Here is a 21,747-nt window from a genome sequence, read left to right on the forward strand (position 1 = left end):
CCAAATTTCAAGCTTATTTATTTGGACATTACCAACACAAGGAATCAAGATATTTCCTGGTTCTGTTTCCTCAAAGGGAGTCCAGTCTCGTGAAGTTAACCATGCGATCACTAGATGTTCAAAGCACCGTCAAAGTTATATAATGGGCATTTACTCGCCAAATTTCAAGCTTATTTATTTGGACATTACCAACACAAGGAATCAAGATATTTCCTAGTTCTGTTTCCTCAAAGAGGGTCCAGTCTCGTGAAGTTAACCATGCGATCACTAGACAGACCTGCCAACCTACCGAAGTCAGAATATATATATATTCAGGTATATTTTTTTTTTTTTTCAGGTATATTTATTAAAAACACTCAAATAGCAGCCAAAATGGCTGAATTGCATGGTGAATTACAATAATTACAATCAAATTTATATAAAGAAATGCAAATAATAAAAAAATACATAAAAAAACTTGAATTATTGCACAATACATACTCAATGATAATTTTAAAAGGTACAATCAAAGAAATAATAAATAGCTATAGCTCATACTCAACCGAACTCACCAACACCATATCTCAAACACATCCCTGCACACACCCCCACACACACCCCCTCCCATACCCATACACACCCACCAACATCCACTGATACACTCCCACACTTACCATTGCACAAAAACTCAACCAAATAGAATATCAATGTGACGGCATAATAAAAAGATATGATAATATGACAAAATGACAGGAGAGGGAATTGCACTAAAGGGCTTGGACTACCAAATCACACCAGCCTCTCCCATCCATCCATTCGCACAAAACAATGATTCAAACCAAATCACTAGATGGACAGGAGAACACTAAGCATGATTCAGGAGTTCAGCCATGTATGGAACTGGGCTTTCCTTGAATCTTTTGGTTTTCCACCTGTAACTCTTGACTTTAGGGGCTTTCTTAGGGTCATTGAGGATGAATAGTCAGTGGCAGGGAACCATCTGGAGAATTTTTCAGATGCATGTGCTTTGGAGGCAAACTCCTTGCAAATCTGCAGTCTCACGGGAGTGTAGAGGCTCAAGATCCAGAGTTGCAAGGGAGTCGGAGTAAGATTTATACTCCTTTCCAAGGAGCAGCTTACATACACGTTTCTGAATTCTCTCCAGACGGTCCTCCTGGCTCTGAGCGAGACCTGCATGCCATAAGGGGGCTGCATACTCTAACACTGGTCTCATATAACCTTTGTAGACAGAGAGGATTTCACCTGCATTGAGACCTGCTTCTTTAAGTTTGCGTAACATGAACATTTTTCCATTAGCTTTGGAATGCATATTGTCTACCTGGCCTTGCCATTTCAAATCATTTTGGATGATAACTCCCAGCAACTTGACTTTCTGGACTACTGCCAGGGAATGCTCAGAGATGCGTAGATCAACATCCGGGATTGTTTTTACCAAAGTACACACTCATGGCTTGGCATTTACTTGGATTCAACTTAAGTTTGTTACTGACAGACCACTCATGGAGAGATTCCAAACACTTCTGTACCTCAGTGACATCATCAATGGCTCTATTTTCACCTATTGTAAGGTCGTCAACATACTTCCAAACCTTCATTCTGTTGTCATCAAACTCAGTGAGCGCATCATTGATCATGCCTAAAAAGGCAATAGGGCCAATGATAGTGCCCTGAGGTACACCACCATGTAATTCAACCCACTCAGAGTAAGTGTTTTTGTACTTCACTCTTTGTTTCCTCCCAGAAAGGAAGTCCACCACCCACTGCACAAGGGAAGGAGAAACACCAAGCTTGAGAAGCTATGTGACTGTGATCTTATGGTCAATTAAATCGAAGGCCTTTGAAAAATCTGTTAGCACAAGTGTGCCAACATTTTTTGATTTCTCGGCCCCTGACATCAAGTGGTGATAGACATCAACAAGGCAGTGGGTGGTAGACAATCCCTTCTGGTTTCCAAACTGTCTTTGGTCTACATGGGGCTGAATGGCATCCACAATCCATTTGCAAACTCTTCCTTCAGCGACTTTTCGCAAGGCACGGTTAGAGAAATTGGGCGCAACTTGTCGATTGAAGGCGGAGCTTGCTTGGGGATTGGGATGACATTGGCTTCCTTCCACTGGGTAGGAACAATACTTTGTTTAAGGGATGCATTGATTATATTTGCTACCGGCTGGCTCAACTCATATGCATACTCTTTAAGAAGCCGTGGTGGGATATCATCAGGACCCCCTGCTTTGGAAGCGGACAACTTACTAAGATCATGGTAGATCTCCCATGGTTGAACCATAGGCGGTGGCACAGGACTAGGTAGATATGCAGGAGATCATTCAACTTCAATGGCTGCTGTGAATTAGAAAAACTGACTAAGTGTTGATTGATGGCGTTAGCAACACTCACATGGTCAGAAGCAGCAACATCTGGCACATTGATGGTAGTTTCAGTCTTTTTCATGTTTGCCAGGTACCTGATCTCCTTGTGCCATCGACCTGGTTCAGTCTTCTGGAGTTTCCTAACCTTATTGATATTATGGGCAGTTTTTGCTTTTTTGATCTCTTTGATAACTCTGTTTTTGAGATCAGTCCATGTGGATTTGTCACCCTTGGCGAACGCTTTCTGCCTTTGGTTAATTAAGTTCTTGACACGGTCTGTCATCCAAGGTTTGTCATTAACATGTAACCTGACAGTTTTGACTGGAAAAAATTGTCAATACCCTCTTTAACTGTTTGGTAGAAAGCGTCAGCCTTGGCCTGGACATCTTTGGCATTATACACAGTGGACCAGGTTTGACTCTGGATCCATCTACCGCATTCTTTGAGATTAGAGTCTTTGATTGGCCGAACAGTCTTAACTTGCTTGATATTAACACATTTGGAAAATTTAGGTACCCAACTGACACAATTGTGGTCACTAAGCCCAATTGGAGAACTGATGTGGGGTCGCTTGTATAACTCAGCAAAATCTGTTATGATCAAATCCAGAATTGCGTCCTCTCTAGTTGGCAAGTCAACCACCTGTGTCAATCTGTTACCTACACATAATGGTCTAATATTTGTACGATTAAAATCGCCTAACAAGATTACACCAGCTTGTGGTTTTGAGGAGCGAACATAGTCAATGGTTTCAATCAGATGAGATATCAACAAGTCCTCATGAGGAGAGTCAGGTGGGATGTAAACAGCACCAATGACTAGGTATGGAGTTCTTCTTGGTAGCTTTGGATGACTGACTAACAACCATGTGACCTCCAGCTCATTTGGGACAACCACCTCATTAATTACCTCTGCATTGATATTGTCACGCACATAGATCAAAATACCACCTCCACGTCTGTGAACACGATGGTTGTTGAATACGTTGTAGAATGAGGGACATTGAGACCAAAACCTTGTATATGTACACAAACCAGGTACAGACAAATTCAAAGACTTGAGGTGTGCAATACTTTCAGAATTCAGAGAAGATTTTGCAGGTCTGAATTTATCACAATAGACTAAAGAGAATGCTATAGCAAATTTTAAAGTAACATTTTCATCATTTTCTGCTGTTCTTTCATTTAAATTTGGCATCACTGAAATTTTCAGAAAACAGGACTGTCCCTCATTTTCACTTTGGTAAACCCCAAATGAGGGACAGTCCCTCAAAATGAGGGACAGTTGGCAGGTCTGACTAGATGTTCAAAGCGCCGTCAAAGTTATATAATGGGCATTTACTCACCAAATTTCAAGCTTATTTATTTGGACATTACCAACACAAGGAATCAAGATATTTCCTGGTTCTGTTTCCTCAAAGGGAGTCCAGTCTCGGTAAGTTAACCATGCGATCACTAGATGTTCAAAGCGCCGTCAAAGTTATATAATGGGCATTTACTCACCAAATTTCAAGCTTATTTATTTGGACATTACCAACACAAGGAATCAAGATATTTCCTGGTTCTGTTTCCTCAAAGGGAGTCCAGTCTCGTGAAGTTAACCATGTGATCACTAGATGTTCAAAGCGCCGTCAAAGTTATATAATGGGCATTTACTCACCAAATTTCAAGCTTATTTATTTGGACATTACCAGTGTTTACTCAGAGGCCGTATGTCTCAATTTTGGCCCAGTGAAAATTACTTTTGTCTCACAAAAATTTGTAATGCTGTATTACAATTAGTGAATTTGGGGAATTACTGGGCCAAAATTGGGCCAATTTGGGAAGAAAATGTTTCATTTGGCGCACTCAATTTGCAGAGAGAGTAAACACTGGACATTACCAACACCAGGAATCAAGATATTTCCTGGTTCTGTTTCCTCAAAGAGAGTCCAGTCTTGTGAAGTTAACCATGCGATCACTAGATGTTCAATGGGCATTTACTCACCAAATGTCAAGCTTATTTATTTGGACATTACCAACACAAGGAATCAAGATATTTCCTGGTTCTGTTTCCTCAAAGAGAGTCCAGTCTTGTGAAGTTAACCATGCGATCACTAGATGTTCAAAGTACCCTCAAAGTTATTTAATGGGCATAACCATATTTCAAGCTTATTTATTTTGACATTACCAAAGCAAGGAATCAATATTATGAAATGGCTGAAAGATGTTAATATCAATGTGCAGCTAACATATTTTGACATTTGTCTTGGATGCTATAAAGATGATATAAATATGGTTTTCAAAAATATGATTATACTTTTTGCAAAAAGATACATTTACAAGTGTAGAGTTCAAGAATTAAAACTGAATTTCTCTGATTTCAAGGCGTGGTTATACTTTATGGAAAAAGTTGAGAAAAATATTGCCTTCAGTAAAGATAAATATGGTGTTCATGTCAAGAAATGGTAACCAATGTATTGGTAATACCATTATAGAAATTATAGAAAAGTTTTTGTCATATATTATGTAAAAATCATTGCTGGCTGATGTAATTTTTGTGTGTGTTTTTGTTAATATACATGTTTGTATATTGTTGTTTTTTATGTCACTTTAACGCGGCTGTGTACTCAAGACGTTGTTTCTTTCAAAAATTGAGATTTTTGATATTTGTTACTTTGTTATGTTTTTTATAAATACAAGGAAAGAAAATCCAGATAAACTCCAACTGCGCTATTTTATGGATTTTATTTCACTATTTCATTCGTGTTTGCAATTTTAAAAGAGAGAAAATCTTTGTTGTATCAGCGAGGTACATCGCAAGAACAACGCATCGCGCTTCTTGTGTCGCGCAATTTGTTAACGCACAGATACGCAACGCATACGCGACGCTTATCTGCATGCGTGGCGCATCCTTTGGAAACACTAATTTCAAGTGGTCAAATGGCTCCGTTTTAGCTGATAAAATGTGGGTTTTTCAAGTTCTCTCTCTCGATTTGAATATCAAGTTATGAATGGATTTCGCTCAAACTTCTCAACGGGCTGTGGATTTACCCGATGTTCGCGTAATATAAGGTAGAAAAACGAAAACTGCCGCATTCTCCTGTGAGATTCGATGAAAGGGCAAAATGTGACCACTTTAAACTTCAACGGCCATTATTTCAATGTTCATTTTCTCGGTAAAATGACGATTTAGGTACACGATAACTCAATAAATACAGCATCTATAGGTAAGCAAATATGATCATCGTAAAAATCATGATCGACTCAAGAAACGGTTTTCTAATTTTTTATATTTTGGTCTATTTCCGATTTTAGGCATCATTTTGTGCAAATAGGCGCTTTGTGAATTTTAAAAAGTTCATTTTGATGCCTTATATGGTCAATATCTCAAAAACTAAGGCCAATATCAAAAAAATAAAAAACCGTTTTTGGAATGGAGCCTCAAGATTGAGCTTAAAACAAAATAAAATATTTTGGAAAGAGTGTTTTTTGTTATGATGTACCTAACAAATATTGCCAAAAACTCACTTTTTGTGATTTTCTTCATAATTTTGTTTTTACCCCAAATCTGTATTTATATTAAGATTTATTGATGTCTTGCCTTTATAAAAATGTATACTTTTTTATTTCTTGCGCGAATAATTACAAAGTTATTGCACTTTTACTACATGCATGTTTGAGAGTACACAGCCACCTTAAGGGGGTACTACACCCTCGATAAATTTGAGTCTATTTTTGCATTTTTCTCACAAACTAATAACACACTGGTAACAAAAGTTATGTATGTTGTAGGGGCAAGGAATCCAATTATTACTCTGGAATTTCAGTGACCCAAGACAAGAGGTTTGTTATTTATGATAAGAAAAGAGGTACCGCTAGAATGTACCTCATTTCTTATCTTGTCTTGAGTCAATGAAATTCCAGTGTAGTAATTGGATTCCTTGCCCCAATAATATACGTAACTTTTTTTTACCAGTGTGTTATTATTTTTTGAGAAAAATGCAAAAATAGTCACAAATTTACCCCAGGGGTGTAGTACCCCCTTAATAAAGACCCTCATGGCCTAGAAAGATAAAAAAACAACCAAGGAATCAAGATATTTCCTGGCTCTGTTTCCTCAAAGGGAGTCCAGTCTCATGAAGTTCTATAACCTATGTATCTTTATACACTCATTAAATAACCAAAATGTATTGGGTACAAAATCCACAATCTAGGGTCCACTTAAATGCGATGGTATACAAGTCATCAAATTATGCCTTTGTATATTTGGCTATTTTCTGTGCATAAATAAGGTCACTTGTTGTGATCTTGAACCTAACTCTGGATATTTTCAGACAGATTTTTTTAATGCCCTTGGCCTTTAAATCCAAATTTCCCTGAGTGCATGAGTATCTATTCAGCCATGATAGTATTCTGTGCTTTGTCAGCTAGACATGACATCTTTTGCTAACTACTTGTAAACAAATGTGCACCTGTGTACAATGTACATATGTGTATGCGACGACGGTGTAAACATCTTCCAAGTGTATGTTTTGTTCAACTTAACATTCAAACTGAGGACATTCCGTTTCGCCAAAGGGGGGCATTCCTGTGCTTTGTCAGATATGAAACTTGTATCTTTCGGTATTTACTTGTAAACAAATTTTGTGCATCAGTGGTGCATTTTCGTCGCACTTTGTATGAATTGAAATTGAATCTTACATACGCGTCTTGCGAGAATCAATTAAACTTGCACACTGTGTGCGGAATAGGCATGATTTTAGGTGAATCAACGTTGATTCTCGTAAACTAAGTCTACACTAGGATCCATGACATGCTCATCTATCAAGGCACAGTTCTTTAACCCCAATACGTTTGTACATTAATTGAATGACCTTTGAAAATTTGGGTACTGAAACTCATGCTCTGCAACTTGAGGTCAAATTTTGCACTATGATTGTTTAATTGAGGTTATTGAACTATGCCATTGGGATGAGGCCATTGTGGTCCATAGTGCTAGGAGAATAATTGCAAGAATCAATTCCAACTCAGCAATGTGCATCGGTGTGAGTAGGTGTTCGCCGCCAAACAAGGCCATATTTGAACACACCTCCATCCGGGGGCACACCTAAACGTGGACTGTCCACAGTCTGTCTATATAGGTGCAGGATGATGGAAATGATGTAAAGACGCTATTTAGATTACATCCATTTTTGGCGGTATACCGGGTGTACCCCCTTATACGTGTAGATAGCACCATCTCATAGTCATAGTAAGTGTGTGTATTATGTTCACAGTACATGTCGATTCACTGCAGGAATGTGTGTCCTCGATTGGATAGTACAGCGTTTTTACTTTGTATGTCCTCGTTCAGGCAGGGGTGTGGTGCGTGTTTGCGACAGGTGTGTAATGAAAACCTACAATCCACAGTACCGTCAGACAGTCACCATTTCTCAATATCTGGTCGATCCTTCATGTAATTATTTCGTGTAATCTAATCCTAACTCTAACCCTAACCCTAAGCCTAATCCTAATCATAACCCTAATCCTAACCCTAACCCTAATCCTAACCCTAAACTAACCCTAACCTTAACCCTAACCCTTACCCTAATTTCGTGTAAAATTACATGAAGGAATAACCCAATATCTTGTGTGTGTCTCTCTCTCTCTCTCTCTTTCACACTTAGCACATATGCACCAATCCCCCAGCCCCAGCACACACACACAAAAACAAAGAAACATATTAAAATATAGGATCAATTTCACAAAGAATTATGACGCCATTACGTCTTAAAACCATCGCAAGTCCCAAACCCACCATAACCATTGTACATGAAGAATTCCTATGGAGTTGGGCTTGCGATGGACAGACGACATGTTGACAAATCGCAATAGTTGGTGAAATTGACCCATGATGGTGCAACATTTACATACTTACCCTGATTTGCGTTTTGAGGGCCTCGGCCTCTTGCCTTAGGGATTCTAACTCACTCATTTTGAAATATATATATCTAATTAATTACACTGTAAAAACAAAAACACAAAGAGAAAAGAAAAAAATATTTGTTAGCAAAAGAAAATTGGATCCAACTGGAGATCTACATACATAGTAAAGTACAATAATTAATCCAAGTAAGGTAAATCATGAAACAATGTTGTAAACAACAATGCTTTAGTAACCACATTTTTTTTTCATTTTAAATATAAAGTACAACAATACACACATTAAATTTCATGTAGGCAAGGCAACCATACTGTACTGTAGCAATAAATAAATAAATCATGATTACAGATAAACAAAGCATACTGTGTAGTATCAGACTAGTATACATGTGTAATCTGCTAATTCCACACACTTGGCTCAATACACGTTGTATATCACATGAAATACAAAGGCTGCTGTCCAAACCCAAGAATCTACATAGAGCGTACAGATGAGTCGTGTCTGTCTAACTTGACCTTCTGTTAAAGTGTTACGATATACATACATGTAACTAAATCATTCTTCAGTCAAATCAACAATTTGCAGTTTACCGATTTTCAAATACGTGTCTAAAGATATTACATTTTTGTGCCACTCACTACTAACCAGCACACAAGTCATGTGATGTCTTTTTCCAATATTACCTGTACATGTACATGTATGATGTACTGTGTGTTGGGGTGAACTCGCCATAAATTTGATGCACTGAATATATATGAACACATTTGTGTGCAGAGCTCAGTTCATGATGATTTATGCATTATGTACAGGGAATGAAGACTTCACTCCTTTCTACGAAATGTGAGGAACAAGATTCAAGCGAATCGATTACTTGAAAACAATGAGGGGAAACTCTTCAAAGAAATGAGCATGGCTCGAAAAAGTGGGGAATTTGGGAAGCTCATTCCCAGGAAATGTTGGTGTTCTGTTTGGAGGAAATTCTGGTATTTGGAGGGAAATACTGTCTTTTTTTGTATATAAAAACATGCTATAAATTGTGGAAAATTTAGCTTGCTTCCCGGGAAATTGACATTTTTTCGAGCCCTGGAAATGAGGCAATTGTTTGTGAGCTGGCCATAACAAAATAAGGAAGACTCTCCCAAATGTCGCTGCCTTGGAAATGTAAAATTTTGTTTGGCTAGGGTTTCTCTACCACTTGAAAAGGATGGTTGGTCGGTCGGTCGCAAAAAATATTTTATTTTCTTAATTCATTTTTGAGTGATAAACAATACAACACTAGTCCATCACTGTCTGGTAACCGTTGGTATGCTATCAGTTGTAAAATCATGTTTTTATAATGAAAGACAGAGATGAAAAAGACTACATCGCGTCTAAGACAAAGGCGCGCCATGATTGGTTGCCGACCTGCACAATAAGGCATTTAGTTATCAGAATTTCAGACGCGAACTAGTTTTTTTTTTATCTCTGTCTTTCATTTTAAGATGTTGCTTCCAGGAAAATGGCGAACCAAAAATAATGCAGAGATACATTTCAAGCAAAATTGCCGTTTTTTTAAGGACGTGAAAATTGGTAGATTTACTACTAAATAGAATTTCTTAAGTTTTTCCTTCTCCCAGAAGCCTCAAAATATTGTGGGTCCTTGGATATCAGCTCGGAGAACCCTGATCAAACAGTTATTTTCCATACCATCACCACATGCTTGAAACCATCACAAAGTTAGTATCTTTCATCCCCATGGAGCAGATTAATTTATCAATTTTGCATTGATAAGATTTGTACTTTTAAGAGCGAGATCTCACTTGCTTTTTACCTTTGATCTTTACAGTTTCAAAGAGATTCTACTAGTCAAACATGTGTCATACAAGGCTAAATGGACTAAATAAATAGACAATAACCAGGGTTGAAGCCAGCCCACGATGAGTACCGGCTAATTTACTATTCAGAAACATTCCTCCAGGACATTTGTTTGCACGCCACCTGTTGACGAAACAGCGTTCATTACAAAGCAACAATGGCCGGCTTTTTTGGCCGCCATGAACAATTGAGTAAATGTTACGGATGTGTGATATCACTGAAACATTGCAGTTTTACATGCATTGCATGTGGATGTGGAAATTTGTAGATTTTCAATAATTACTATACTGTACATAATCATACAATATTGGCTCAATTTTGTGCCGGTCAAAGGAAGTTTATTTTGATTGAGTACTGGTCAGCAAATGCTAGTGGCGGTTACAGTCAACCAGCATACACTCTGACAATAACCAGGACTATATGTACACTGTACAATGTATTGCAGCGATGAATCAGGTTTGCCCCTTACGCTTTAAAACAGGGGCAAACATTTTACTTGTTTTGGTGGGTTTTTTCAAGAAAGGTAAATAACTAATGCCCATCTTGTGAAGAATGAAGATCCCATACGCTAGGGCATACTTTCAATAATCCATGAGAAGACCCTGAAAAACACCATAGAATGGAAGAAATCAACTTGATAGGCTCGACAGATAATGCCAACAAACATCCCGCTCTGCACTAGACAGGATCTTCAGTGGGATTTCTTTTCCACTTGTAGGCAGCTCCGTCAATGTTCTCCGTTTTAAAAGTTCCATAAAAATATAAACATTCCGAGTTGTGTTCACATTGCATCAAACCAACCGGGAAGAGTTTCCAACATTATGCTGCTACCAAAATAACCAGGCCCGGGTTAATTGTTACAGACACTCCTCTTTTGTATCCATCATCCCTGTTTGGAAAAGGCTCCCTAAATGTTTGGTGACAGCTCCATCAGTTCATCTGCTCCAGAGTGTGGCATTGCCACTGGTCCTGACTCCTGCGAGATTTGCTGCCAAACTCAACTCATCACAACTTCCAAAGAGCATTCATTTTTTTTGTACCTTCACATTGCATATTTGTCAAGCACAATTAGCACGTCACAAACCTCCTTGAATATTGGATCAAGTTTGCAGCTTTGTCTTGGGTATATATATGATTCAAGCTTTAATTTTTGGCCAGGCGCATTCTCCTAGGGATCCCAGCTGGCATTTCATTTATTAACCGGTCTATGAACATTTTGGAAAATTATCAGCACGGTAAAAAATGGTAATTGCTATCTGGCAATGATGAGAATTACCCGTAACGTCACAAAAAATGTGAAGAGGACATAATTATGCATGATATGAGGGAATGTATTTGGGAACACGTTTCTCCTTGTGCATACAAGTGCTTTGGCAGGGACAAGTGAGATTGTACAAATACATGTACTATACTAATCTAGAATTGACGCACTTGCGATGAAAAAGCAAAGGAATATATTAGGTTCAATCCATTTCTCTATGCATGTTAATGCCGCAATGTTTCTACGTATACGCCGTGTATTGAAATTGACAACACTTAAAATATTCTCTGTGTCGTGTAACAATACAAATTGTATGCATTAATGTTGCCGCCATCAAGGGGGGAAAGCACTTGTCAACTACTTGTCACTACAATCAATTTTGAATTAGGGCAAAAAGAAACATTTCTAGATTTTTCTAGAAACCAAATTTCTTTTGTACAGGGTCATGTTTTTTGAGGTGGGACCCAATTGTGTCACATCTTGCAATTTGTAAAAAATCAACTCCTTTTTTGTATTTCTGATTATATTTCAAAAAGTTTTCACCCAAACTAGTAAAAGTATACATTTTTAGAAAGCATATAATGTCATGATTGCAAATCTGTAAAGTTTGAGTGGATATACAGGGTGTACCAAAAAATATACAGGGTGATTCCATTGAAAAATACAGAACAAATTTAATTTCTTTACCACTCCAATATTTCTACATAGTATATTAAATTGGAAAATGCACTTGATATTTGGAATGTACACAGTTATTCCTTTCTTTAAATATATAGTTTGCACTATATTTGTTAAGCCCATTGTGTTATACAGGGTGTGAAAAAAGTTGTAAATTAAATTTTTTAATTTATGTAAAATTTCCGTTTATACCATTTAATTTGGAAAATATATTCAAAATAGTTTACAGAATTGCTATAATATCAAATTTAAATATCCAATTCCTATAGGGTGTTCCAAAAATCAATATACAGTGAATAATTAGTAACAAAGGTACATGTACATGTAGGCATATACATGCACAATTAGCCTATCAATAAACTATTTAATAAACCAGAGATCAATATATCATCAGATTAAATCCTTTGACTGTAATAATCTCCTGTGAGAAGATTTATTTTATATTTCAAAGATAAAACAATATTGAAATGTATGCATGCATGCAAAATTAAAGCCCATTGTATTGTATGACCCACATTCCACTGCATTAATTAAAGCTTGTTAAATCCTTAATTACTAAGTTTATTAAGATTAACTCGGCAATTATAGTTATAGAAAGTTAAAAAATAAGATTAACATTTATGCAACAAAGTGCATAAATTTTATTAATGAACATCAACTTCCCATTGGAATTACACAGAGCTCCTCCGCTCCGGCTCCTCCACTTCCGCACCACCCCTGACTAATTAACTTAATTAAGCTGTTGTAATTAATTAATACATTTGTTTAATTGTATTTGTTATTAATTCATTAGATTAATAATTTATCTTCAAAATAAGACCAAAACCATTTATTCATGATGAATTTTGGCAAAAATATAGGAATAAGTAGACAAAATGATTGAGCAAAATGTGACAGCACCACCTTTTTTAGGGTCCCAGTATAAAAAACAAGACCACAGGTTTTATCAAAATGATTGTTCTCCTGTATCTGTGTTCACCTTTTGGTTTTGGTGTTTTTAATCTTCCAAACGCACCATTCGATCCACTTAAAATGACCAGACTTTTAAATACGAGGTATAAAAAAGACTGGTTATTCCAAGTAGATCCAATGGTGCATTTGGACACACAAATATCATCACATCTCGGAAACCTGGAGTTAAATTTGAGAATAAACGATAGGAATTTTTGGTTTTGCTATCTATCTGGTGTGATATAGACAACAGGCAGCCAGCATCCACCATGTTAAAAATATGAACCTGCTTGTCATCTATAGTATTACACGGCAGAGCATAGTAAAAAAGTTAAACAGAAATCCGTACTGTTTATTCTCATTCTTAGTTATACTATATTCCTTTTTTAACTATAGTATTTCTAGTTTTATTTAGATTCATCATGTTTGAAGATTTAATAAATTTGAAGATTCTTTTTTAAAATCAAAACAAAACTTTACTCGCTAGTAACAGTAAAACCGTTCAACTAGTGAGTAAAATTTGGTAAATTTTGGCTTTGCACATACAGTGTGGCATATTTTGCACTACACTTGCAACGGACTACATTTATGCACTAACTAGTGTGCACATCGACTTATGCGGACACTGCAACCTACTGTGTGATAGACGACATGCATGAACCAATGAAACGTCTGTGCTTACATGTACAAACTTAACCCAGCTAATGACTAAATTGAAGAATGTCAATTAATATGGCATATTGTTTGGTTGTAAAATAAGCAAATATAATATATGCAATGGAAATTTTATTTTAATTTATTTAGATCGATGAGCAACTCATTTCACACATTATGTTGTCAGCCTGAACTTCTGCATTCCTATCATAACAATCAGACAACTTCCTTGTCAAAAAAAAAAGCCACTTTAATAGTGACTGTACAAAAATGTATAATCATAGAGACTGCATTGCCACACCCTAAGCCATAATGCACTATTCAATTCAAACAATAGTGAAATAGCCTACAATTTTCAACCTTCCCTTATGGATCATTTCTGATGTGCATATGACTAGTTTAGACTATCGCCCTCATTCGTCAACTTTTTCGGTTGATGACTGAGAACTTGTGTTGAAAAAGTATCAGACTTTCCCCGGAATCTGGGGAACAGAGCCTGCGCAATTGTGTCTAATATGGCCCTTTTGACAGCGTTGGTTTTTGAATGCATCTGTCACAACCACGTCGATAGCGCAGTCATGGCGCACAAGTTCGCACATTCCATGCCTAAGTCGCGCGATAATATTTTCATTCACGAGTACGACATGGTATGAATGGTAAGTTACACAACTACATGCGCAGTGTAAACGACAAAGGCTTTAGTCCATGGCAAGTTCATCCTAATGTTCCGAAATAAAATGTCATGGTGTTTTTTGTTTTGTTATTTGTTACGGTTGTTGTTACTATGATTTTGTTATTGGAAACTTTAATCATTTGTGTACAATTTGTTTAATTGTTTATTTGTCTAATTTGGCTCAAATTAAAAACACTTTAAATATATTGAAAGATTCTTGCTATTTGATTGGTCAATTATTATTGATCAATTTTTAATTGCTATTTTTAAAGTTGGATTCTTTGATATCAGAGGGAGACTGGGAGATTCCTCATACATATTTACCCATATCAAAAAAATAAGGTAGCGGGTGCCTACCCGGTGCTGATCCGCAAGGTATCCGATACCTTGTGGATGTCATTTTTAAAGACATCCAATGGCACCCGCTAGCGGATTAGTTTTCGGATGCCTCAAAGTCCGAGTTGGGAGCTACAGGGTAGATATCCGGTGCCTTAACAAGTTATCCAAAAGGCACCCGCTAACTTAGTCAATAAAAGGGAGGCATCCGAAAGGGCACCCGCTAACTTAGTCAAGAAAAAGGAGGCATCCGAAAGGTATCCACTAACTTAGTCAATAAAAGGAGGCATCCAAAAGGTATCCACTAACTTAGTCAATAAAAGGAGGCATCCAAAAGGTATCCACTAAGGTCACATGATCACCAACTGCCATTTCAAATTTGCTGTTGGATTCATATGCAACAAGCTGTTCTCTTGATGGTGGTGTTTTGGTCTCTTCACACAAATCATTCATTCTTTATGGAGAATTTTATACTACAGATGACTACAATGACTATATATATGCACATGTAGATGCACAGGTAAATTAAAGATTTGCAGAGTTGCATTTCAAGCAGTAAATGTTATAAGCTTATCAACTGCTTGTACATAATGTGTGCAAAGGCTGCTGAATTTTGCAGTATGCACTTGCAAGTATCCAAAATTAGTTTTCTGTGATAACCTTGCTTCAGTAGCCACTGCAAATTGGATTCATATCATTGGCAATTACTGATACATGTCTAAAAGGTTGGAGATCGGAGGTATAATTGTACAATGCCGCAAAGTATAGCATGTGGTGTACCGGGGGGGGGGGGGGCACATCAAAAAATTTTGGTGGGTATGCTCCTCGAATTTTGAGGTGGTGGGTCTTTGGGAGCTGACGGCGCACCGGTAAAAGGGGTCTTTCGAGCTGCGAACCGGGCTGTGAACAAGTAAAATGGGGTCTTTTGGAGCTGCGAAAAGTCAAAATCAAGGGTATTTCTTGGCTTTTTGGTTGAAAATCGCTTGAAAAAACAAGAAATATGAGGAATAAGCAATTTTTGGGTCTTTTAGAGCTGAAATTATCAAAATCAAGGGTCTTTCAGAGGTTTATTTTGGTCAAATAATAGGGGTCTTCGGAGCTGCAAAACCCAAAAGGGGGGTCTTTCCGGGGAGCATACCCATATGGTCATTTGTGTTGAGTGCCCCCGGGTGGTGTACCTCTGGGCCCGGGTTGGCACTTATAGGAGTCTGAAACCTTTAAAACAAAATTGTCCAGGCCTAATTGGATTTTAGTTTTGCATTTTACTTTGTGTTATCATGTCATCAGGCCCGTACGCAGGGGGGGTGCGGGGGGTGCGACCGCACCTCCCCAAATTTGCAAAAGTGTACAAAAAGTCCCAAAATTGCAGAATTTGCAAGCGTAGCGAGCAAAAAATCAGGTTTTTTATGCTTTTTTGGTCAAAAAAGGTCCAAATTTTGGGAAGAAAGTCCACTTTTCACAAAATTGCACCCCCCTTGGGAAAAAAAGTCCACTTTTTCAAAATCAGCACCCCCCCAAAAAAAATCCTGCGTACGGGCCTGCATGTCATTATGTACATTTGTAGGCCTACAATTTATGCTTGGGACTCAAAATCATTTAGTGTTCAGGAATTCATTGTGTTTTGCAGATTTTGTGTTAAAGTAAATTCCAATGTACCCTACGTATTCGGCGACCACCTGGACCGAGACTCTAAAGCTCACATGTTCGCCGGTTTGTTCTATCCATGTTATACTCAATCAATGTATTGCCTCATTTACATGAACTTCCACAAGAATGTTGCCTAAGGGCTGTGCAATAATTATGAGCCCTCAGCCCCTGGGGAGGGTAAAATTGTGGGGGCTAAGAAATTTTACGAGCCAAAAGGGGGGGGACAAGCAATTTTTGCCATCCGGGAGGGGGGGGAAAAGCGATTTTTGCACGTGTACATTCACGGGCACCTTTTAAAGAAAACGCCTAAAAAGGCTTAGGAAAACAGTACAGAAACGCTGAAATATGCAAATTTTCCTGCTCGCAACATGTATCTACATGTAGACCATTTAAGGTTTGTAAATTGGGATCACAAAAATTTGGCATGCACGGGGGCAACTGAATTTTTAGTGGACCGAGAGGGGGGGTGCGATTTTTGGCGAGCCGCCGGGGCTCATAATTATTGCACAGCCCTAAATATATGCCGACCAAGTGCGGTTTGTTGAAAACCATTGATTCCAATTGAAATGTGCCAAATGACATCGGTACTTATCCGGTGGTCTCCAAAAAGCCATCGGATAGTTATCCGGTAAGCGTACACTAACGGTTCTCAAAAGTTTTCCACAAAAGGCACCCGAAAGGCACCCAGTACTTATCCCATTGCTATTCACAATACCGTGGAGGCACCCGATAGGCACCCGGTACTTATCCGGTACTTACCAGATGGCTATTCACAATACCATGTAGGCACCCGATAGGCACCCGATACTTATCTGGTACTTACCCGATGGCTAGGCCGGCTATTCACAAGTGACCAGATACCATGGAGGCATCCACTAAAAGGTATCGGTGCTTACCGGTATCTACCTAATTTGCATGTCATTTCAGCCGGTGCTTACCCGGTGAGTAGCGGATAGGTATCCGCAAAGTTGTGTTTTTTCGATATGGGTAAAATTCAATTTGATGTCCGATGTGCTCCAAGGTCCGACAAAACAAACGTGAAAACGTAAATGATTAGATTATTTTACCATGATTTCAACATATTCATACATGTGTAATCGAAAATCCATTCACGCAAAGAATTTATGAAACTTGTCCTTTAAAATTTGCCAGTAACTCCCCAATTTATTAAAGATTCTACACTAGTATTCCTAAAATCTACACATTTTCACATCCACATGCATAAACTCACCAATTTTGCAGTGACATTTGCCACTACAAGATTCATTAATTCAAAAAATCAAAGAATTGCCTGAGCTTGTAATATGTTTGTTTCAAATCTAATCTATTTGGTAAAGGAAACTGTTTTATGACAGCTGAGCTTCGATGTGTTGGGTCACATATTATATATATCCTTATGTTGGTGAATTGCATGGACTATGATTGCTTTGATTGTAAATGTAACAAAAGTTCACCCACAATTCAAAATAATTGCTGATGCATGTTAAACTTCAAATTTCAAACAAAACAAATGAACCACATCGTAGTAGACTGTGTACACATGAACATGTACAGGATTCTAATTTAGAACTCGACAACATTTTGCAATATTTCCTCGCACTTTCACCAGTTAAAATATTTTTCTTCTTCTTCTTCAGGCATGAATGTAGTGAACCCATCAACAAAATATCCTATCTTTGGCAGGGTTAATACATTGAGGTTCGCCCACATACTGTCAAATTGCGGTGGAGAACAAACATAAAACGTAATGTGTGATTCACTGAATATTATCTGCTTTTAACCATAAAACAAGCACTGTGGACTGTCAAATAAATATAAAAAGGGGGAAAAAAGCTAAAAATAGCCTCCCCTGTTACAAAAGGGGCAGGTCTGGGGCAGCCCATACGGAAACCCAAAGTAAAGACCAATTTTCAACCACATCCAATTTGAAAGCATGTCTGTGTGCGCCACAATCACGACAAATACAGCACAGGGATTTCACTCAAACCATGAATGTTGTGCAGACAAAACCGGCTCCTGGAGCAGTATTATAAATTCAAGTCTAACATACAGGGGCAAGGCTGCTTGCATAGGACAAAGGGTGATGATGAACATGACATTCTGTACATACATGGTACATTGTATTGCTTTTATGGGGTAATGTACAACAATTGTACAGTGCCAGAAGGATTCAATTTTAAAATTTTACCTTGTTTTTGTTGAAAACATCTGAAATTTGTGGGCTGCTAAGCAAAGCATGGAACCAAGTGCATTTACAGTGTGTTTATTTATCAGGTCTACAAAATCAGGTTAAATTATGTTATAATGATATTCCTCAAGCACCTCAAAAAGAAATGCCAGTACCCCACACCGTAAGCTACACAATGTACCCCCCCCCCCCCAAAATAGTGTAAAATTAGCCTGGTAAACCCAAATTTTTGCCTTTATTTTGTGCAAAAATATTGAAAACTGGTCTGGTTAACACAAAATTTCACCTTTATTTTGTGCTCAAATAGTGCACTATTGAAACCAAAATGATGCCAATATATCAGGATTTTTTTCCCCTCTCTCTGCCCCTCAGATGACTGGCCCTGAATCCCCTGATACACCACTGAACATGTAAAATAGTTGGATCCAAAAAAAAGGATTTTTACAAAAGACCACACTGCCACTGGTTTAGAGGGATTTGACATTTTACTAAGCTCAATCAGTAAGGCGTTTAGATTTTGTTGCAATTGGTGTTTGTCGGTGCGATGGTTAATATTGAGGTATGTATTGGGTCACTTGGGTGTGCGCTTCTTTGGGCTGCAATTACCCGATTGTTGCTAAATGGTTTTTACAACTCCACATCTGATCTTTATGTCTACAGGCAAGTCTTACATGGCAGATTTACTGACATGCTTCGCTGTGTCGGGCTACATACAATAGTCCCTTAATATTGAAAAGGCTGCCCCTTTCAAATGCAAGAGATCTTAGGTGAACCTAATATTAGATAATGGTTCATGGATGTGACAGTCATATCAATAAGTTGTAATAATACACGTACAGGTGGATCTAAACTAATGTTGGGATTTGAATAGGGTTACCCAGAGATGCCAACATGAATCATGTCCAGAGGTTTCACACAAAAATCAGAATTACATTTACATGCATGCAACCCAATGGGTACAAAACCTTTCTGAATCAGGGAGGTTATCATAATTTGTTTGCAGGAATGCAAAATTTATTAATTTCAGGAGAGCCTCCCAGAGAATTAGAGGGCTGGCATCTCTGGTTACCATTTACCATGTTTACCAATGATGCAATCATAACTTGTGCATCACAACAATCTACCAACAACCCCAAACAAGTCCAAATGTCAAACTTATTGACCATTTGAATTACTAATATATTTATTTGTCTTTCCTGCCTGTTTAATTATCACTCATAACAAAGGTGACTGCACTCAGTGGACTTGGGTTCAAAGTTTGCATACCCTCAATTAGAATGCTATCTCACCATACAAAGTCAAGTCTGAAGTGCATAACATGAACTTTAGTAGTAGAGACTCATGTTGCAGACACCTGATGGCAGATCAAACAATTCTGTAGACTAATGAATTGGTTGCTATTTGGAAAACATGTCTAGATTACAGGCTCATCAAAATACTTAGGACATTTAGAGTAGACCCATTCATATCATGAGCATTTATAGGCTTGGTTGCGGGGTTAGGAATTTGTGAAAAATGTCCCTTTAAACGTGATTCCCTTTCAGAAGTTCCAGGAAGTGCAATAAACTTACTGAGGTGAAATCACGTAGACAACGCAAAGAACAAGAGTAGCATGTTTGTCGCAAGTTTTGGTCATTTATTCATAAACTGTGGAATCCAGAAGAAAACACAAACCTATGCTGGAGATATTTTCGAACGGATTCAGACCCGGGGTTTCTTGTGACGCCATCTGAAACGAAAAAGCATGACCCTACTTGGACACACACCTTCATGTTATGTACCAGTATTGAAACGTAATGACCAGTAGGGCATACTTTTTAAATGCCTGACCCAAACTAACCAGAGCATTATTTTTTTTCACAGACCTGGTCGAAATTTTCCCAAACCTGGTGGTATCCATAAATTTCCCCAGAACATGACACTTCCCAAACCGGATCAGCATCAAGACCTTGAAGTTGAACTTGTGCAGGATGAGGATGTGATATACATATGTAGTTAGTCATGTACACACATTAGTACAGTCCATTGATCTAATTTACCATTTTTATTTAAAACCATTTTAATAGAAGAACTTGGATGCACTAAAATGGCCCAGACGGTAACCAGACCTGAAATTATTCTCAAAATCTCCAGACTGTTGCAAAAGTCACCCAACCATTATACTGGACTCCCCACCATGGACTGACAATTTAAAAGCAAAACAGCATCCCCAGCCCCTAGTCCAGGAAATGGTACAGTCCTGGGCACAGTGATTGTCTTTAATCAATGAAACCATGTCTTTGGATGGAGAAAACAGGTACGGTACCGGTATGACTGTGATAAATGTTCAGAACAAAATAAAATTGTTTGTGGTTTGCAATGGGTTGAATTATGTGGAAATTGCGGATCGTATCATACATCATCAGGGTCATGTTATATTGTTTGTGATTATTTGTTCCTGTAGGCTTAGGCAGGCTGTACATTTTGTACATCCCCTGGTACTGTACATACTACACACACAATGCTGACCATGATTGATAAAATATTAAGTCACCAATCCATGACTGATAACAATTTTAATAGTATATACTTTAGCGGGACATAGGGTACATAATATTTGACACATCTACAGCAGGGACGGATTTAAGCAGTGGCCCGGTGGCCCGGGGCCAGTGGATTTTGCGTCGGGCCAGTAAACTTCCAACAACGCTGGCCCGGCGGGCCACTAGATTTTTGAGTCAACACACATGAGACAAGATAAAATCAGTGATGGACATTATATTTACAGTTTCTGCCCCGGGGTTTCTGCTCAGCCTGTCACCTATAATTTATATCTTTATTCAATGATTTTTCATATTTATATTCTTATTCTTGCGTTGCTAGCAAGTTGGAAATATATACGGCCGCTTTTTACGGCGATAGTAGGCCTACGTACTACTTCGGAGCTCTTTCGTGCTCTATCTGATAGCAATACCGCAAATACCGCATATTTGAACCTTTGTGAACTTTTGGAACTAAAAAAGGGAGGAACCTTAGTGACTGTAGTGTACACTCTCTACATTGAGTACATTCAGTACAAAACAAATGTTAAGGTTTGTTTGACTTTAAGGGCTCGGATAGCGACGTTTCCACATATTTTTGTGGGACCTGAAAGCACATCAGACACATCAAATTGCATTTTGAAAAACGAGGAATGTCCTTCTGATATCAAATAATTTAGATTTTTGAAATTCCCGATATACACATTTTATGGCAA

At 38.0% G+C, this 21,747-nt stretch overlaps 1 protein-coding gene across 1 annotated transcript in view; it reads right to left on the reverse strand.

Annotated features, from left to right (window-relative positions):
- LOC140157152 (guanine nucleotide-binding protein subunit beta-1-like) overlaps positions 1-21,747 on the reverse strand; it is a 61,211-nt gene that overhangs the window by 29,820 nt on the left and 9,644 nt on the right. The window contains 1 exon segment of the mRNA XM_072180239.1: positions 8,265-8,350. Within this exon segment, the coding sequence (XP_072036340.1) occupies positions 8,265-8,321 (57 nt within the window). The 5' untranslated portion in view covers positions 8,322-8,350.

The sequence above is a fragment of the Amphiura filiformis genome, chromosome 7 (assembly GCF_039555335.1).
Source record: "Amphiura filiformis chromosome 7, Afil_fr2py, whole genome shotgun sequence".
NCBI lineage: Eukaryota > Metazoa > Echinodermata > Ophiuroidea > Amphilepidida > Amphiuridae > Amphiura > Amphiura filiformis.